At 36.8% G+C, this 21891-nt stretch overlaps 1 protein-coding gene across 1 annotated transcript in view; it reads right to left on the bottom strand.

The window, feature by feature from the left end:
- NETO1 (neuropilin and tolloid like 1) overlaps positions 1 to 21289 on the bottom strand; it is a 62257-nt gene extending 40968 nt beyond the window's left edge. Inside the window, exons 1-4 of the mRNA XM_009101699.4 lie at positions 21262 to 21289; positions 17630 to 17683; positions 15909 to 16046; positions 7683 to 7931 (exon numbers count right to left, since the gene is read on the bottom strand). Of these exons, the coding sequence (XP_009099947.1) occupies positions 7683 to 7931; positions 15909 to 16046; positions 17630 to 17683; positions 21262 to 21289 (469 nt within the window). The remainder of the gene's footprint in view (positions 1 to 7682; positions 7932 to 15908; positions 16047 to 17629; positions 17684 to 21261) is intronic.
- Between the last annotated feature and the right edge of the window lie 602 nt (positions 21290 to 21891).

Below are 21891 nucleotides of genomic sequence, written 5' to 3'. Positions count from 1 at the left end.
TAATCTATTCAGTATTCACAAATATTAAACAACACCCACAATGAGCAGGTGACTCTTGCATGAACCCAACTATACTGAAAATTGAATCCTTTTAAAATAAGAATTTAAAAAAATTAGCTTCTCTCTACCTCAATTTGTCATGATCATTTTTAGGACAACACACCCAGTTGTACAGATGTCATTAGTCAATGTTTTGATAGGAGGTTTGTTTGTATCTCCTCAGTGTATGTATAAGATAAAAGAACACAAGGTGAAAGGAAGTTGTCAGAAGGTTGAGATAGACTGTAACTGTACAGAGAGAGAGAGAAGGTGTAAAAAAGAGGAAAAAACAAATCAGACTAAGTCAGAATGTTCATAAGCTTGATTCACAGCCTTGATTTTCCAGGACTGTGTCTAGCAATAGATATATTGGCCAGATTTAAGCACAGAGATGACACCTGCTTCTCACAGAAATCCTTGCATGATCTGTTTCTCACATGAAAAAGACTTTACATGATAGCATTTCCCTACCCCATGACAACAATGTGAGACTAAAGATTACAGGCTCTTCAATGTCTTAGCACATAATAGGGGAAAAAGAGAAATGAATCAGAGGCATAGATGCTCTAATGGGCAAGGTAACTTTACTTGCAAAGTATTCAAAACAAAATTTGTGTCCAAGTTGAATGAAGCATGATCTTATTTTTAGACCTGACCATCAAAGAAGCTCAAGTGTGACATCTGAAATAAAAGTATTACATAGCCTGCATTACTCAGCAAGACAGTAATCAAATCAAGATAGGTCTCAGCCATCAATTTGGAAAAAGATGACAACAAACACTCACTAGAACTACAAATATGCAAATAATATTCAATGGCCTTCACCTCAGCACTGGTAGGCAAAAGAGACTCTCTGGATTGTCCTCTTTACAAAAATATGAGTACTGTCCTTGGAAAATGAATCAAAGCTAAACAATAGATGAGTGCACATAACAAATGAGAGAGGATTTGCTTCTTATCTGACACATTTTGTTGTTCACCAAACATTGCATACTGCCAAAATTTTCAGTTCTAGAAACAGAAACATGATTCAGTTTTGCAAATACTTAAGTTTGCAAAGCTACTAATTATGGGGCAAGAAGCCTTTTTATTAGTTACAGGGAACTGAGTGACTTCTAACAAGAGTTAGTGTATATTCTTTAAGGAGAATTAGCTAGAAGCACTATAGAAACAGTAAAAAATCTGTTAAGGAAAGGTAAGCATCTCAATAAAGATCACTATTTATTGCTGCTAGAATTGATAAATACACTATCAAATAAATTAGACTATACCTAGAACAATCTACAATCACAGTTACTCGAACCTATGCAAAAAGATGACCGAAAAGAAATTATATAAACATGAGTGTTACCTAATATATGCTGACAGCTGAAGAATCAAACCTGTCACAACTGAATGGCCATTCTAAAAAATAGTTTTTCTGCCCAGACAGATGGGGTGCATTCAGACTGATGAGACAAAAGCACTGGGGCGATTGCTAAGATTTATTGCCTATACCAGTAATAAACCTGTAGATACAATGCATAAAGATGAAATTTGAACAGATTAAGAAAAATATTAGTGAAGGAAAAAAATTCCTTCAGTGTCAGCAGAATCTCTCCAGATATCCACATTTACAAGGTCCCTAAGAGAAACTATTACAGACAACAGAGTTGTCAGGAGGAGACTACAACATAACCACCTTGGAGTGCATCCCAATATGAGCTATTAGAAAATCTGCCAGATGAGAAAATCAGATGACCTGGAAAACCTTTGAAGAGTCATCAAAACTTCCTTATTCATTACATATGAGACAAGAAGTTTCCAATTTTTCCCCTGAAGAAGTAAGTGCTATAATGTTTGAATGAGAGCTACCAAGTAACACAGCAGGCTCTGGAGGTGCCTGTTTTGACTGCAGCTAGTGAAAATTTTCATTGTAAATAAGTTGGTTTTAAACACTTGTGGAAGACAATTACCTAGGCTTTCTGTTCAGTACAAATTCCATATTATCCTCCTTGATCTGTCATTTCCAAGTGCTTCACAAATGTTACAGAGAAATCAAGAATTAATAGAGAAAACAAATTTCCAGGGCCCACGGGTTATTTCCTCATTTTTTAAGTGTTTAAAGCAAAGGGTAGTCACTCTATATCAGACCTAAGGTTAAGCTAACTCAGCATAGTATTTACATAGAGTCAAAAGTTTATCCTTAGGGAAAAGAGGATAAGAAAAAGTCCATATTTAAGGAAAATCCTCTGCTGCTTCTAAGATTTAGATTTAATTGTTTTGTAACAAGTAATAATATAAACTATTTATAGAATGACAACAGTGTTCTAAAAATGCAGCTTGCTCTAAAAATGTTGGTTTTCTAGGACTAATTTTCAGTGTACATCTAAGCTTCTTAAAGATCCCTCACAGGTGCTCCAAAAACACTGGTGTTTTGTCAGTGAAATAAGGCTCCCCTGAAAAAAATATTTATCATTGCAACATCATAATCATCATTGTTGGTGAGGTCACCTACAAATGAAAAAAGGTGTTTCCTGTGGAGGTGGAATAGAATTATTTGTACCTATACTGCTGTAGTAGTAAATGTCCTAGTAGTAGTAAATATCCTAGTAAACCTTCTCCAGACCTCCATGTCCAGCCTATTATGGAATGAATACAGGCAAGGGATTTTTGTAGGGAACACTGATGAGTGCACTGATGGCAGGGGAAGCAGTAAGTGCCCCTAGTGAAGTTGTCATTTTTCTTTACTCCAGTGCTAGAAATATTTAAAACTGTATGTTATATTTCTCTTGTTCTTGTTTTTACATCAAAGTTCAACAGTGAAGGGATTTAAGTGTTCAGCTTCCTTCTGTTGGTAATATGAAGCTCCCAGCATGCAGGGATTTCTAAACTAGGAAGTTCTGCATTTGCCTTTTGGGTATTGTTGAAAGAAACATATAACTATGAGATGGCAAGACATAATATGGGATCTGAGAACACCATGAGACCTTTTAGATACTCATTTGCTCCACATAAGGAATTATTTTACACTTGAAATTTAACAGAAACCTGTGATCATGATTTTCAATGCAATGCATCATCCTACTTGAGAGAAATTCCTTCCCTTTCCCAAGACCAGATGCCCTAATGCCTTGTAAACAGCAATGAAGTGCCTGACTCTTATGAAGTGCACTTGTAGAAACACAATAAAATTTCATAACACCAGGAAGTTGCTTATAGCAATTTGAAGAGCTGGGAACTTATATCTCAATAAATAAAACAGACTCTCACTTTCCAAGTCTTTTTTTGACATCATGTGGCTCTGTCTCAAAAGTTTAAATGAAGGTATAATGAGTAATTTCTCATCTTCCAAACCAACTCTGATCCCAAAAGAAAAACATTGTCTGGTCCAAGGTAAATGGTTTTTTGGTTCTCAAAAAGCTTAACTGGATTTCAAGTTGCTAAAAAGTGATTGCCATTGCTGATACTAAATTAGAAGTAATCAGACCAGGTTCAGAAGAGCAAACAAAAAAGTACAAGTGACCTAGCTCACATGGATATTCAGTTATTCCAGATGCCTGGGAAATATCCCTTGCTTAAACAAACTCAAGGCAGGAGATGGGCATTAGGTGGCAAAATTATTTAATAATATTTTAGCTAAGTCCTTTTAAGAATTGTGATTGTATTTATTAAATTCTCATTAAATTTTTCATGAGTTCTAAAATATACAAATTCCCCAACGAGGAGGAATTTTTTTTTTTTCCCTCAAGATATATGACATAATTATTCTATTACTCTGACTGTAATGAGAATGTGAAATACTGTTACTCCAGTTAGAAAGTGTTTCATATTCCACTTTTTTGGGACACAAGAGTACAAGTCTGTTTTTCGTTTTCCATTATCAGGCAGTTGAATAGAAAACATTGCTGACTGACGTTTATATTAATGAGGCTAAATAAAAACACAGATGGCTTCTACTAAGTGAAGGAACTGAAAGTAATGATGTGCTATCTTAAGCCACTGTCCTGCAAAATCAGGGACCAGGATAAACAGAAATCTGATTATTCTAGCTGAGCAAGAAAGCCCAGATAAACACAGCCTCTCTCTGCCTGAATTCTTTGTCTGTACTAAAAAAAAGAAAAAAAAAGATTCTTTTCAAAGAAGAGTTGTCAATAGTTTGAAGTAGTACTTGACTTTTTCGACAAAACAGTGATTCAACACCACTTTGGAAGACAATCTTGAGATGAAACTTTTTAGAAAAAAGGAGTGTAATAGATTGAGTCAAAGAACCCAGAGCTGTGAAATGAAATTTCTGGTGTAGGCCTTTCAGTGGCCCAAAGAATGACAAAACAAGAGCAAGGATGAAATATCCTGTGTCATGGGTTTTTCCTTAGCCAATCAATATTGTATTCAAAGTGAACCAGCAGGACCTGAAAATATCGTAGTCTAATATGTGTTTCTCTCATACATCAGATTTCCTTAAAAAAAAACAACCCAACAAAAAAGGTTGCATTCATTTATGAAGGTTCAATAGGTTCAGATAGTTCTGTTTTGAAATGAACACAATTAATCAGAATTTTAACATAAAAAATAAAATTATAATAGTATTTAAAAATTAGAGAAGTTTTTATTTCTTTATACACTCTCATGTATGCAAAATCTGATTATTATTGATATTAGCTGTAATTATGCAAAAGATGAATACTTTTTCCCTTAGCCCAGAGTTTTGACTTTGAAAATAGTCTATTGTACCTTACGTACAACTTCATTCATCTCCCTGTCTCTTAACACTATGATTTAGGAATGACAAAAACAAAAGCCTAAATTATTCTTTTAATAAGGAACTTCTTGCAAAACCTTCAGTAGTTTTACCAGTTTCTGGGTGTGTTCATGTTGGTTATGTGTGCAGCTCTCATTTTGTTGCCAAAGTTTTTTCTTCTGCAGGATCTCTCTTTTTAGAGTACTGAAAAGACCTCTGAAAAAAGGTTTACTTAAATGGAAGAGAACGTATGGCAAAAGGGTTACATTTGTTTCTGAAACCACAGTCCCTACTGGACTTTTGCCTTGGTGGATGGATTCCCAACCATTTCAATACCAAGGAGTCAAAGAAATTATTGAACAGGAAAGTTGTCGTAATTGCAAATTATTAGTCTGTCCCTTAGGATTTTTAAATATAATTGCTTTTTATAGGACTTAGTCCAAACTAGATTTTAAATGCCTTAGGTGCAGGACTCTTTCCATTTGCACAAACTAATAGATACTCATTTCAGCATTTTTCATTATATCTTAACTGATCTTTTTTCAACTTCTTCCAGTTATCTGTTTTCATACACCCTGGAGACATAGTAAATAATTTCTTTCCCTGTTTCTCTAGGTACCATTCAAATAACAATAAACAGTTGCAGCTTCAATTTAGTCAAATTTCCTTTTCATTTTTTAAATCTTGGCACACACCCACATGTTAATCATCATGTCTCTTTATTCTCCATTAAGATCTCAAATGCAAAAGAGGCAGATGAGAGACATGTCAGGGGCAGATGGGGACCCTCAAAGATTGCTGATACTCAAGAAATAACTGCGTTGTCTCTGGAGGAAAAAACCTCTTCTCCAGGTTGCAGTTAGGAAGAGTGTCCTGCTTTTGGCAAGTGAAATGAGTGGCAACGAAGACCACATCTCCCCTGAGCATTCAGCTGCTTCAGACAGCAACAGTTTCCAAATGAGTCTTTGCTGTGGATCACTTTCTTCAAGTTCTTTAAAGAGAAGTTAGCTGAAAATTTTCTTCTGATCTCTCCGTTGTTCATAATTTAATTTTTTAAATTGTCACTTAAACTGGTTGTGGGTGGTTTAGGTGATAATTTCTGTATTGAAGTCCTCTCTATGCTACTCTGTTATACTCTGGAGTGGAATCCTCTCTCTGTTACTCTCTTGTATAATCTCAAAAGCCATCATTCTGCTTTATGAGTTGGCAGGGACCCCTCCCAGTGCACGCATATGGACAAAAGATCTCAAAATGTCATGCCTTATCCATGTCTGCATAATAAAAGACTGCCCAAGTAATAATGTGCAATGTGAAGTTTTTCCTCTTATTGGTGATCAAGGAGGCAGCAGTGCTGTTTTGTACTTGTCAGATTAATCATATTCTCATTTTGGCCACTATTCTGAGAAACTCCCTACTACTTGCAGAGATTCTATTGAAATCTAGGGAGGGGGAAAAAGGAAAGAATCAAGGAAGAAAAAAGATGTAGCTATTCCATCTGAAGTCTAGAAGAATTTATGCTGCTGTACTAATTTACCAGCATTGATCTTTGTGTAGAAATTCTCCTGACACCAGTAGTAAAGGAATGAGGATAAAACATGGTCCATGAAATTGTCTTTTACTTGAGAGTTTTTAGACAGACTAAGTTGCAGATTTTGCTATTAATATCTTTTCAACCAGAATGCACAACTCTTTGGGAAAAAAAAAGGTAAAGAAATATAAAGCAAAGGACTTATGGCACAGGGTGAGGAAATGGCAAAAGCACACAGACCCATGCTAAATGAGACAAAAAATTAACTCTCTTTTCAGAGTGGATATGCCTGGTTGTAACAAAAATTTGTCTATTGTCTTTGAATTTACAACAGAAACATATACCGTGCTATCAGATAAATTGCTACATAAATTCTCTCTTTTGTTCCTGTTTGAATCTTCTGTATATGTTTAGCCACTGAAAAACAGTATCATGGACTTGAAAGAAAATTTTACTAGGCTGGTTAGTTTTATAGGTATTTTCCTTGAATTAATGAAAGAAAACCAGAAAGAAGAACAACACAGAGCCTGTAGACCTGCCATCTTCTATGATACTACTGGAATAATTGAGGAAGAATTTTAGGTCTGCTTATTTTTGGTAATATTTTAGAGAACATTGTTCAACGTAATACAACAATTTAGCTGAAAAAATAGTGACATAGTTGAGAAAATTACATAATAATTACAGTGCTCTAGAGTCAGCTATACTAAAGCATGACTCATCACTGAGTACATAAGAAGTCACAGAACTACGTCACATCCAGCAGTGCAGTTGCAGTGCAGTATAGTGGAGCTGCAGCCAAAGAAGAAATTTAAAATCAGCAATCTTTTGTTAACAAGTGGGGGAGCAGGGGAATTAATGGAAAGTGTGGCTATGAATTTTGTTTTACTTTAATGAATTAAACAGAGACAAGAAATACTTGTACAATTGGAATTAAGATTTACAGCCTTTTAAAAAAAATATTTAATACATGTTACTATTTGAACCTCACAGATCGTCTGATATTACTTGTAATAGTTTGCTTTATTGAGGAAGGAGAACTATTCCACTCCTCAGCTGGGGACATGATTGGTGAAGTGGAAAAGCAATGATGGAATTTTCTGAGATAATTACATTTTTTTATTAGACTACTTTATCAATGATCTTTTTGAAAGAAAAATAACAGCCAAGCATAAAACACTAAACTTCCCATGAAACATTTTGAATGACCTTCTGTAATGCATATCTTTATGCAAAAGATATATATGACTTTTATCAATTTCCTATCTATTAATACCTTCCTTGACAACAAACTAAGCCCCAGCTAAAGATATTATTCAACAGCAAGATTATATATCATTAGAAAAGTTACAATGATAAGCTTTTCCTATTAAAAATGTGATGGTTTGTACTTACCAGGTGTAAAATTATACCGAGCAGAAAACCCAATAGATTCCAGTTCAGCATCAGCAAAAAATTTAATCCACAGGAATCTGCCACTGGATTTTATCATAGGTGGATTTTGCTGTCCACAGAAACGTCCAAGGATTGGGGAAAAGCCAAAAGGTCCATCTCGTACTTCTATGTGGTCAAATTTACACTCCCAAGAAGGCTCTATGGAATATTTTTCATCAAAGTGTAGTTCAATGCATTGCCTAGGAGCAGCTAGAAACAAAAAAGAAAATTATCTTATTATTTTATAACCCTTCAAAACTAAATCAAAACTTGAAGAAAATCAAATATATCAATTTTGTATGGATCCTAAAATTTTTCTTAAAAACTTGTTTGAAAATTAGTACATCCAAACTTTTTTATGGATTTTACACTGTCAGTTTATTTATCTGTTGTTCCCTTTAAAAAAAAAAGTTTTCTTGACAACAGTGTTTAGTAGAGTTAAGAGAGAGATATCTATGATGAACAGAAAAATATAGCCAGGAACAATTCAAATATAAAATATAAAATTTTTCTAAGAAACTTACATATTTAGAAATTTTTTTTCTCTTATATTTTGGGGAGGGCTGTTAATCAGGTTACTTTTTTTATACTAGTAATGAGAAAGATGATGAAGAAAAGGCTGATCAGAACTGTGCTACAGTAAGGACAGATTATCTTCCTGTACATATTGCAGTCAATGACAAACTGAAGTGTAATTGCTTATACTCAGAACTACTTCTCATTGGAAACATAAGAACAAATTCAGTGAATTCTCACTTAAGAAAGAAGGATAAGGATCCTGGATAAGGATGAAAATAGAAGAGCAAATGATATACTGAAAATCTTGAAGGAAGTTCATAGTGGCAATGTAATTAGACATTTAAAAAAATCCATCTTTAATGATAGGTCTTAAGTCTGGAGACATTCAGAATGATCTCTTAAAAAAAAAATTTCCTGGGATCTTCTGTATAAAACAAAAAAAAAGTAACTGGTAGAAATATAGTATATTCTTTCAAGGAGGGAAAAAAATCATGGTTTGATAGATGCATTTTATCAGAGGCAGCCTCCTAGAGTTGCACTGTTTTCTGTCCTTAATCCTGGCCATAGCAAAAACTGTGTGCCTTCTGTGTCTAGAGCATGGTGCATTGGAGCCTTTTGCTGACAAAGCCTTCTGCTAAGACAAGGATTTGTTGTGTCATTGCCTGCTGTGCCTCTCATGGGATCATGTCCTACACTTTACACATATCAAAAGAGGTTTGTATTACCATGAGCTTTGCCAGAGTTACCATTCTTTTCACATAAAAATATGCAAGATCAAACTCCATGCCGAGTTATTAGCATGGAAACTGCTTAGCATGGAAACTGCTGCCACTCCAGGAGTCAGTATCTCTACATTTATTTCCTCAAGAGTAATAAGAAAAGTGTCAATGTTACAAGAACAAAGATCTTGTTTGGATTCTGAAATGTTTTAAAACGAAGCTTTTGGTATGAACTCATTACTCACATAAGAAGAGAGATTATTTAAATTTAACTGAGTAAGAAGATATCAGGTAAACTTTGAAATCTTTACATAAGAGCACATAGACAGATCCCTCTTACAACTATTTCATGTAGATAGATACAGCCTCATTTTATAATAAGCATTTAAGTTAATAAAACATCTTATTTGGAGAGAAAGATTATTTTAACAGCTTTACTTACAATGTTAATATAACTGGATGATTGATATTTACTGAAACATTTCATTTAACAAAAGAAAGAAACCTTTTCTACTATTCTCAATTTGAAGACATTCACATTCAGGAGAATAGTAGTGACTTGTCATTATTTATAACGATTTACAGGAAATTTGTGATCTTTATACCCATACAAATTCAATAGAAAAAGCATAGGTCTGTGTTTTACATATAATTGCACCAAATTCACAGTCTATGGAAAAGAAGCTAGTTTGAAAGTACAAAAAAATTTACAAAAGTAAGGTCAGATAATAAAGCTTGTAAAGGAGATCATAATGATGTTATCCTTGGTGAAGTTTGAAAACTAAAGTAAACCTTTTTAGATTATAGTAAAAGATTAAATACTTGAAACACATCATCGATTAATTTTATTCAGAACTTTCTATCCTTGACTTTACACTTTTATAAAAATTATTGATTTAAACTCAATAAAGCAATATGAGGACAGAAGAGAGCAATCAGTGACTTTCAATTTGGGATCATATTCCGCATGCTCTTATTCCATTTAAGGGGATTTGTTGAGAGCTGTTCATCATCCACCTAAGGACCACAGAGTCAGAAATTCTATCCTGATAACACTTTAGTCAATCTGAAGAATGCTCATCATGGCTTGAAAATCTTACACATTCATAACTCCAATGTTATGCTATTTACTGGTCTAGAGCTTTATTATTATGTTTTAATGTCACAAACTGGATATGAAGATCGATTCTCCCACCACTGACTATCAGCTATGCTGACATACAGCAGCATAGCTCCTGTGCTTCCTGCAGCCACAAAGTGATTGCTTCAAAAATGGCTCATGCCATTATCATAGGACATTTGTCCTTTAAAAACTTTCTTTTCTGCTGCCTTATTTCATATCAAGAAGAGGGTTACAAACACTGGCTCATGGTTAAATCCTTAACAAGTCTCCTCTGTATCCAAGACTCACATAATGTTAAAAATGGCCATGAGGCCCCCTTGGAGTTCAGTCATTTGACATGATTTTTGGTGTTGAAAAAGAGCCCTAGACCCAACTATAGCCTCAGTATAGGAGGCTCTGAAGTAAAAGGAAAGATTGTGGATAAATAAAAATCAGGCCTACAGTTACCCATGAGAGCTATTAGCCATGTGAATGAATGACCTGAGAAACAACAAAATTTCCACAACCCTAATCTCCATGTAACTCTGAATCTCACACTGCTAACCACTTTTATAGCCAGAATATTGCTATAGTTTACACTATTCAGCTTTTATTTTTTTTTTCCACAGAGTCAAGATGAGGCTTTTCCTAGTGAAGCTCAGATCTTGCCGGAGGATCAGAGAGAATCACATCAGCTCAAGGAGAACTCAAGCTTCCACATTTTCCTGAAGGCCGTGTGAGTAGAGGCTACTTCACTTTAAGAATGGAGCATTAAATATTCATTAGCAGCACTTCTCCACTGGGGATAAAAGAAGGCTGGGGACTGAGTTTGAGGGCAGGACCACTGCCTGTTCACACCCCTTAAATGTAAAGTCATGTTCTAGCAGCATTTTGGCCAAGCCACCATGAACACTTCGTATTTCTGTAACTGTGTGTAACTCCAGGGTGCAACACACACATCCATGAGCTTTTCATCAGGTGCTTTTAAATGCACTTCTGCTTTTCTTCTTGTGCTTCATAATTAGTTAATGGTTAAATGTTTTGTTTGCAATAATCTACATAAAACACAAAATTAATCAATACTTCCTTGATGTGACCATCAGTGATGAAAACAAATAATCCAAATTCTCAGCTTAAAGGTCCTTTTAGCAAAAAATGGTATAATTTCATTCTTATGCTTTGGCTTTAATAAGATGTTTCTTTGCTAAACATGAGGTAGAAAAAGCAGCTATTGTTGAAACACACATCTTGTGCCACACCTTTTTCAAGAAAGTGTGTGTAAATGAGGTTGCAGTAAAATTTACAGAAATAAACTGAGAACATGTCCAGAATAGTCACTAACAATAGAGTATGTGCACCACCAGAAAACTAAAACAAAAAATCCAGAATATGCAAATCTTCCAAACTATTGGCATCTGGCCATCTAATCAGAAAAAGAGGAATGGAGTGGTTATTTCTGGAATCCTAATTAACAGGTAAAACCTGCTCACATCTTCAGAACTTATTTTGTGGCTATGATGTCAGGATAACTGGTTGTTCACTCCAAATAAAATATATTGAATATATTGTCTCATTAAATGACTTGATTTCAAATGCCACAACTTCCATATTTAACTTCCAATTGTCTTTCTTCAAAAGTGTTTAGAACTATGGAAAGGCATACTTAATGCTTGCATGTCTTGTCATATTTTTCATCTAATTATCTTACACAAGTGCTGTCATAAGATTTTACATCCAATGGACAAAAAAAAAAAAAAAAAAGTCATTGGGTTCCAGCTCACAGTAGACCAGCTGCAGCAAAACTACACAATTAAGGTTTTAATTCTGATCAGCCTCTAAGTCTGTGTAGAGACAGCTGAAGTTAAGTGAAAAAATCTGTTTCAATTTGCCACACTGCATGGAAATGAGAAAGAACTCAACAGTTACTGCCATCTATATGAGGTTTTACCGTACTAATAGTTTCAATAATCCTCATTCCTTCTGGTTATCCTGGTATTATTGATAAGGAAATCACATTTATCTTCATTTGAAAATAGAGTTCTTTCATTGTTTTGGTGAAAATTTTTTCAACACAAAAATCATTGTGAAATACAAAAGGACTTTGAGCAGAGGTTTCTCATTTGGTGACAACATGACAATTTTCTAACACTTGTGAAATATCATGAAAGAGTTTAATGGTCTTTAGTGAGAACATGAGATTTTCAAGACGGATAACTCTATATGTTCACAAACTTGTAAAGTGGAAGATATATTTTATATCTCCATAAAGCAATTCTAGTTCATACCTGTATTTATAAATAAGCACTTAATTATTAAAAGCAGAAGAGTGGTTACCATTTTACAGGTTTTTCACTTACAGGATTGTTAAACCAATTCTCAAGTTATAGTGTGTATAGTATGACTATCCCACACCCCAACTATTTTAATACAAATGAAAGCCTTTGCTCCTACAAAATCTCTTGTGCAAATTTCCTTTTATAGCACACATGCCAAATGTTCTGCAGTCTGGCAAAGGCTATTGCTGTCACTGCTGTGATTGTTCTGGGCAGCTGTGAATTTTGTCAGGTTAGAATCATGAATATGCAAAATAAGGGTGAAATTTGGCCAATTTTTCTCAGCTCATTTTCTATGTTTTCTATATGCCAGCTAAGATTGAAAGAAAAAAAAAAGAAAAAAAACAAGCAAAAATAAAAAAAAATTCATTGCATTTTGAATGGCAGATGAAATTCATCAGAGGAACCCTGGGGAGTTATATCAGCCCTCCTACAAGCCTCACTTATGACACTTCTCTGTAGCATAACAATTTTTGTACAGAGGTTATGATGTCTAGACTTAAAGGATTTCCTTTAGAAAGGCATTCAACCTGGACTTTAAAATTTCTAGTTCTCCTAAGAGTTCATTATCACTACTACTAAATCAAAATTAAAAAAAAAAAAAAAAGAAAAGCAGAAAAATTTAAACAACTTCCAACTGTTTGATTTGCTTATGTCTTTGATTGCTAGGATAGAAGAAGCCTCTGGAGTCAGGAATCTTCTTATCTTTCAGAAATTCACAGCCTATGATCATGGCAACTTTTGCCAGCTCCTTTATGTCACCAAAATAATTTTGACACAACAAAAGGATTGCATACATATAAATTGAGATACAATGGGGAGGAAACAAAAATTGAGAAGAAACTCAGCTGTTTACAACACACTACAAGCTGGACAACTCACTAAAGACCACTAAAGTCACTAGGAACTATGTTTGAATTTGCCCTAAGACCATGTTTGATAGCAAATATTTGAAAGAATGAATGCAAGCATCCAGGAAAGAACCTAGCATTCATATTTTCATACATCATAGAGCTTTCACTATGCTATATACAGTCCTGGTAGGCTGAACTCCCTGAGACATACAACAGGGAGAGAGTGATGGGGGGATGATGCTATACAACATATCAACAGTCCCTCCAGTTTGGTACTTGGCATTCAACAAGATTCAGAAGCTGCTCCAGCATATGGAAATTTCAAAACTAAATATAGGAATAAAATGCATTAAGAGATGTTTCTGTCTTACTCAGAAATATTTATTTCCTCCATTAGTCAGGATTATCCACAATTTCTGCAGATTGTTATCTGATTTAAAATACATTGCTATGTAAGTGTTTTATAAATCCTTTCATATCAGTGTCTTATGACAATGAGTTTCACAGAATATAAAAGATTTGGGGAAAATTTGATACTTGCTGGAATTATCATTTGCTGGTATTTTATATGTTGCAAAAAGAAGAAATATGGACAAATAATTTATTCTAATTACAAAAAAAATTTTTTGTTGACCTTCAGTAGCTCTTTTGCCTTTTTTTTGGAAATCTGACACATTTTAAAGTATTATTGCTCAGATATCTTCCTATATCTCTGCTTATTTTTGTGACATTTTCCAGACAGACATGACTATTTCTGATTTTTTTAGAAGACAGAAATAGACATGGGGAGATCAGAGCTGAAAATGTTGTTCAATGCCTATGGTTCGTTGTGGGTTTTGAAATGACCAGCTGCAATCCAAGCTGTTATTAGGCTGGATGGGAAGAAGAAAATACCCATGCCATAGAAAAGCTGTGTTCTACTGGATTTTACAAGATTGAACTTTCTGATAAATTATAACAAGATGTCTGTTGAGTTTACTATTTTCCTTTATCCACTGCTCTAAACTTGTCAATGTGGAATTTCTTCTTTGTCATAGAAGTTGGTTGATTACATCTTTCTTTCCTAAATTGTTCTTTGGCATTTCCATTTCTAGATATTTTAGATCACATTATTTCAACAGTGTATTTTTGCAATCTTTCAGCCTATTATATTTTTGTTAGTACTTAATTATTATTATAAAGATAAAAGTCTTTACTATATTGGACTATCAAGCACCTTCTTACTGTGAGGAAGAACATCTCATGACCTGAGGTGTGGACTAAATTTTACAAAAATGGTGGTTTATTTTCTACACCATTTCACTGTAATGACAAAACATCCTGTGTTTCAGATCTCTGAAGATAAAACAGGCTTGGTTCTTCCCAGGCTCACAGGAGTGTTAGATAATTTGATCAATAGGTGCAAAAAGACACAGATCTAGCACATAAGTGTAATTGGGGAAAAAAATAATGCTAAGTTGTACACTTCGAACTATGCATTTATCTCCTTCAAAAAAAATATTATTTTAAACCAATTACTAAACTATGCTGGAATTTAAATATTTACCATGTATCTGTTTAAATTTCAGACATATACAGACTAGCTTAAATTTTATTTTAAGAGTTTCTTTGGCTACATTATTTAGAATCACCTCTTCTGACTTACTTCAGTCAAGTTATGTGGCACCAAAGTGAAAGTCAGTCATTTTGCTGTGGCTTTTGATTTTCTAAAAGTACATAGTGTGTGTGGGTCTAGAACAGTTCATTAAATTTAAATCAGCTATATATCTTTGGAAATATATCTTTGTGCTACCTGCATCTTTTGTAAAATAATGATTTCTGTAGTTCCTCACTCCAGCATTAATTCATTAATAATTCTCTAAATGAAGCATGGATAGGAGACTATCACTGCTTTATTCCACATGTGTTCACAACTCATAAAAGAAGTTTTTGGTTCCAGGGATTTCCTATACAGTACCTGATTCATTTTTTCTGAGCTCTGAGAGGATCTAACCTCTATTACTTTCCACAGACTCATTATCACAACAATCTCTCCAACATGCATTGTACCAAGACTAATGAAAAGAAACCACAGTTTGTTTGTAATACACCTTTAGCCTTTCCTATATCACTTCCATGCCTGCAATTTTATACTTGTTAAAAACTAAGTTTTAGAGATGTTTTGTCTCCTCTAGCTTTATTTTGTAGGTAGGGTTTATTTCATTTTCCTTTCTTATGAATAACTGGATGGAAAACAACTTTAACACTCACTACATGGATATTTTCTGTATGACTTCTTTTACTGTACTGAGCTTGTCATCCCTGGTTCAGTTACAGTGGGATTTAAATTCATGAAAGTCAAAAGCATTTTTGTTTCCCATGTTCACTTTTACTACTCATTTTAAAATATCCTTTCTTCTGTCTCATTGCATTTTAAGTTCTATTCATTTTCTAAATATCCTGAAATAAATTCCTGAAGCACTGTTGATTACTGAGTCTTACATACTTACCACCTCAACTAATTTATGAATTATATCAAAACAGAAATCAAGAGGTTCTCTAAATCTTTTTCTGACTGGAAAATATTTGTTACCATGACTTTACCTACTCTTCCCATATAATAAAACATATTCTTTTTAATACAGTTGGTGGGAAAATATAAAGATTCTTCTTTTGTTCACCTTCTATAATGTAGACACACTCTCTGTCCGGAGGATACTTGTTGGGGTAATTTGGAGAAGTGAAGATGCCTCCTTCTGCATATTTTGTCCAAGTTCCACACTGCACTGGTCTCTGTCCTTCGGAAACAGTTTGCTTTTCTGTGAAATGATGACATTAAGCATTATATAATTAGCTCAAAAATTATTATGTCAGCGTGGCACTAAGAACTCTCTAACAGGAAAAATACAGTAGACCCTTTTCTGTCAGTGGCCTCAAACTTTCATCTGTTGAGACTGAGTATGATAATTGATCCAGGGGAAAAGAAGGCTGTTTTTTAAGGGTACAAACATATAGTTCTTACTAAAAATATGTTTTTCAAAGCAGAGGAGAGGTTTGAATGTCTAGGGGAAATAAACTTGCATTACTTTTAAAATAATAACCATCTACGGAAAGCACATGCTTGAGAATTGGAAGGCGTGAATTTCCCACTCATATATCTCAGAAAGCTCAAGCATGTGCTCTATCAGCAAGCTTCATGCCATAATACAGGAATATATCAGCCACAAAATCAAGGAAATAACCCAGAGAATTATGATCATATAGAGAAGTTGTTTTAAATCTGCAGCATATTTAGTCTATATTCACTGGACAGAGGTAGTAGACAGGGGAATTCCTGGAATCTGGTTCATAGATTATTTTTATCTCACTGTTTGCTGTAAAATTAATAAATAGCTCTGAGGCCAGGAATCACAGCCCAGAACTTTCCTTCTCCTATGTGAATCCTCAGAGAGCAAGAGTCAGACCTTTTTTTCTGCTTTCTTACTAGCCCTGAATCTCTTGCATTTCTTTCTTCTCTCTGGCAGAGAGACTCGAGTCAAAGGTTTGGGCCAGCTCAAGCTGCAGATCAGGGATTCCTTCCTAAGCATCTTGCTTGGAACAAGTAGGCTAAAATTAGATGGATTCTTCAGAAAAAAATATAGCTAGGCTGCTATTAAAAGGAAGGATAGTAGGTTCTAGACTGGTGTTGCTCTGAATGAGGTATTTATAACATAAGAGCTGTCCCATATAGTTTAAGCCCCCAGTGTGTAGAGTAAAGGTGTGTGAGGCTTCCTCTTAGGATCAATGGATGATCAAGCACTTTCCAAGGATGATAACAACCATCTGAGATCGGACTTATACTATCTTTTTCCTTATATACTATGTATTTTCTTCACATTTATTTTTCACCCTAGTCCAAACCCAGGCGGAGTATGGCATGGAGCTTAATTTCCTGCAATGAATTCCAGCCTACAGGGACTGTGCATTCAGACACAGGTTCAGACACACACTGTGCTTAGCAGCATTCCCTGCAAGGCTCTCCTCACACTGAGCATCCAAGCCTTTCAAGAATCTCTTTCTCTACTGCCCCTGCACAAATGCACTCATGATACCAAACTTCAGGTTTTTAACTATACTTCAACAAGAAAAAAGGTTTTAAGTGTAGGTAGCTGAATGCCCAAACTGGACTTTCCAATTTGAAAGTGGGAGTATTTATAGTTTTTAGTTAGAGTCAGGATGAGCCTGATGAGACCCCTGGATATTTTTTGTGTATACAGGCATGTGAGTACCCCAAACAAATGAACAAAGGGCAGACACTGGAAGTAAATGAGCTACTAAAAATTTTGAAAACTTAACTAAAAACTCAAATCCATATTTTGGTCTCCAATAAATTGCCTGACAAAAATGTTTGACGTTTACGTACCTGTTCCTTTTTTGGTTGCCCCAGACAAATGTAGGATGATTAGACTTGCTACAACTGAAAGAGAAATATACATTGAATATCACAGAGTGATAGTTTCTGCAATCAAATGACTTGTACTCATATATCTCACAAGAATACAAATGAAATAGCGTTGCTGTAAAGAAAAAGTTTCATTTTTACTTGCATCTTTTAATTGCATATGTTGTATTTGCAAGTTTCTTCATGGCCTGTTCTTGTAAGTACTTATCTTTGCTAACGTTTGCCAATAAAGAGGAAAACTTTTGGATTTAAAACAAACCAAATGTTCTCTGATGGCACTGATGTTTTTCCTTTTCCTTTAATATTTGAGAAAAACATTTTTTCCAATACCTATTTGTGTAATAACGGTGTGAGTCAGTAGTAGAAAAGAGGCTGCTTTTAACAGAGGGAGACTAAATTTCAGTGCCATTGTATGTACTAATGTCTATCACTACGGCATAATAAAATTTGAAAATGAGTACTGGGAGCAGGAAAGAAGTGAGAGGTTGGGTTCTTCACATCCATCAAAGCATTTGCAAATCTCTAGTGAAGAAAATTATTGTGTGTGCTTAACAATCTCATTAATCTATTTTGACTTGTCGAGAGGGTGTTGCTTTTTTGCTGCAGTGAATCTGCAGCCTACTTTACAAACAGGTATCTCCTGTCTCCGACTGTGACAGGACAACTCTGCCTCTTGGAAACAGATGCAACCTTTCTGAAATGGACTTTGACCTGGAGATAATGACCGGGTTTCTGGGAATTTCCAAGTATAACAATTTGACTAAAAAAGGCTAAGAAGCAAACCCTTAGTAGAGTCCTAATGAGACTAATTTGGGACATCAAAGTGACTAGCTAGCTACCTGATGAAGAAATCACATTCTGATTTTCCTGTCATCATTCATATCTTCTTTGGCTATCAGAGAAAGTGGAATAGCAAGTACAGAAGAGAACAGATCCATCAGTTCTTGGAGTGCTTAGGGCTTTGCCCCAGCTAGTTTGGCACTAGGCCCAAAAACAGTGCCCAGGCTGCACTGACCTTAAGGTGGAAATGAAGTTGCATGCTTATTCAGAGCATTTTGGATCAGTCAGCTACCATTTTGTTGATGACTATGACGAGGAACTGATGAATTAATAAAAGTAATTGAATGGCATACTTTCTTCTTATTTTCCCTAAGAGACACTTAAAGCCCCCATGGGCTAGTAACTACGATCCAAGATGGTGCTTTCAACATTTTCACCTTTTTTATCACAATTTATGTGCAATTTTCACTCCAAAGGAAGCCATTCTCCATATTTCCAGTATTCTGATATCATTGAGATCCTTATTTCTATGTCTTTGACCTTTCCTATGTGACAGAGGGCTTGAGGCATGGATGATGGCTTCCCTATTAAGCAGGGTAAGATTGAAATTCTGGGAAAATGAAGGCTTGGCAGCAAATTCACTATTTCTTGGTCAAGCTCACAGCCCCTAGAGATGGATGTTGGCAGCACTGATGGTTAGAACTCTTGTGTGTCATGGGCATTCAGTGAGAACACTACACCTTCTGCTCAGATCTGAATGCTACCTAGCCATTCATGCCCTCACTCTCCTCAGGGATGAATTCTGGATATACATGCTGGCTGGGACTCTGCCTGCCAACTCTGTCAAAATCTGAAGGCAAGGCAGGAGTCACCCCTTTACTGAATTGCTCATTTGCTTTAGCTGTGTTTCATGCAGTGATCATAATGCATCTATGCTTGTAATCTTCACCAGCCTACACCTAATTTCTCAATAGTGTAAAGTGGATTAGTGTTCAATATGGAATCAGCTGCCAGTGTTCTTCCTGCCCAGAAATTTGTGGAAGATAGAATAGGAAACATGATCACCAAATAAACTCCATGTGAGAAGGGGATTTTTTAGGCAATTAATAACAATGCATATCTGATTCTTACACGTTCATTTCAAGCATCCTTATATATTGGGTCTTCCCTCATTTTCTATACAGCAAAAAGTGAAGTTCAGAGAAGTAAAGAGAGTTGGTCCAAGTCACAGGTGTATTATTACCAAGATGACAAAAGCCTCACAGGTCTTTTCAGTTCCAGCTGTAACTGCTAGAAAAGAGGTTTCCAAACCGTAGAGTTGTTTTTCTAAAGCATAGAGCTTTACTTAAATGTCATTATATCAGTATTTGATAATAATAAACAGTCAAAATAATCTTGAAAATAAAGTCTAATAGACAAGCAGAGACTTAGAAACTAAGTGTTTGAAGGCTTTGGCTTTATTCTAGGCATATACTATCTAACATTCCGATAAAAAAAGTGAAACACTTCTCCCATGTTACAAAAAAAAAAGAAAAAAGAAAAAAGCACTTGTTTTAGTGTTATTAACAGCAACACCAAAACATGAAAGTTGCCAGAAAGTAATTAAAATTGTAATCTTCTTGGGAAAAGCCAACACAAATACGTATTATTCAAGTAGACAAGGCAGACCATTTTATTCTATGATCCCTCTGCACAAACGCACCCTTGATACCAAATTTCGGGTATGAATTTCTCATGCTTTTTTCTTTCTCAAGCCACAGAAAAATAGCAGAGCTTTTCTGAGAGGGGGAGAAAAAAAACAAGACCCCAAAGAGCCCAACCATGGAATCTTCACTCACTGAAAATTGTCACTTGGGAAGTGTTGGCAGCATAGCAACGATATTGTCATTATCTTGGTTTGGGAATTATTTTAAAGAAGTTTCCACAAAATTTCTTGTTGCATTCTCACTGTCTTCCTCCTCCCCCTTTCCCTCCTAATCACGGATGTAATTATAATCGTGCTTTCTAGTGCCACTCTGATTACGCATCTTTCCATCTTTTTTGGATCTGTGCATTTTTTTCATTACAAGCTGTACATTAAGTGATTTATCTCTTGGCCAGACTTTTAGGAGGCTGTGATTTGGCACAGACGTGGCTTAGCCTGGCGAAGAGTTGTTGGACAAGCAATACCTGGTCGTAGCGTTATTGTACAGGTGTGGGCGCGCAGAGAAGTGCCGGGAGGACCTGGGGCCAGCCAAGCCCCTTCAGAACAGTGGATCCTCCGCAAAACAGAGGCGGGAGAGGGAGTCCCACCTCGCACCTTGAGGTCCCTAAGGTCTTGGAAGAGTAGGTGATATATTTCGGTGCCTCCTTGCTAATCCTGGTGGATTTCAGCCGAAAGCGCCGCCCCCGCCCCGCAGCTCTCCGGGATCCGTGCCCGGCGCGGCCGCCCCCGCCCCCGCCGCGGCTCCCAGCGCTGCCCCGCGCCCCCTCACCCTCGGCGGCCTGTTCGAGCCCCACGGCGGGGGCAGCTCCCTCCGCTCTCTCTCCCGGAGCGGCAAAAGCCACCAGACGCGTGGCGCCCAGGTGAAAGCCTCCAGCCCCCGGGAGCGTGCCCCGCCGCCCGCCCCACGGCGCTGGCAGACACCGGCTCCCCTCCGGTGCACCGCAGCGTGGCGGGGGAGAGGATGCGGTGTGTGCGTGGGGGGAGTTCGCCCTCTCGCCCAGGGAGCCTGGGCGTCCCGGTACGCCAGGTGTGGAGGCAGCGGAGGGCAGGAGCCCGTGCGCGGCGGCCGAGCTCGGTCGGGGGTGGGAAGGGGGAGATTGATACTCACTGTGAAAGAAGCTGCGCCCATGGGTCATGTCTGTTCCTTGCACAAGGGGCTTCGGTCTCCACTAATTCCATTTAGATACGGGAGGACTTCCAGTGGCGGGGAGAGGATGGAAGTAGGAAAAGAAGAAGAAGAAGAAAAAAAAAAAGGAAGAAAAAAAAAAAAGCCCGAAGCCCACACACACAGCAGAGCCGAGCAGCCTTTCCTCTCCCTCGCTCTCCCTCACCGCCTTCAAATGATCACCGCCGGCTCAATCCCATCACACCCGAGCGATCACCAGCACCGCCACGAGCGGTGCATCGCGGCGGCGGCGGGCAAGGCGGCGGCGGCGGCGGCGGCCCGCGCATCCAGGTGCCGGCGGGCGGCGGCGGAGCGAGCCGAGCCCCTAGTCACCAGTTTCATACAGAACCAAAAGCAGATCGAAGCATTTCCTGCAGGACTCCGAGCCCAGCGACTTCCAGCCCTTCGGCTTCTTTTGATGCATTGAAGAAGGGATTAATGGGTCCGTCATCAGCTCCCTGTGCTTGCTCCTCTGAAGGGGTGGGGGCGGGCGGGAGGGAACCCAAAGAGGAGGGGTGGGGTAGAGAAAGATTTACCAAATAGGGGATTTAGTCATATTTGTGTGCAATGAGA

This window comes from Serinus canaria, chromosome 2 (assembly GCF_022539315.1).
Source record: "Serinus canaria isolate serCan28SL12 chromosome 2, serCan2020, whole genome shotgun sequence".
Lineage (NCBI taxonomy): Eukaryota > Metazoa > Chordata > Aves > Passeriformes > Fringillidae > Serinus > Serinus canaria.
The sequence above is the reverse complement of the archived record's forward strand: the minus strand, read 5'-3'. Positions and strand labels throughout refer to the sequence as shown.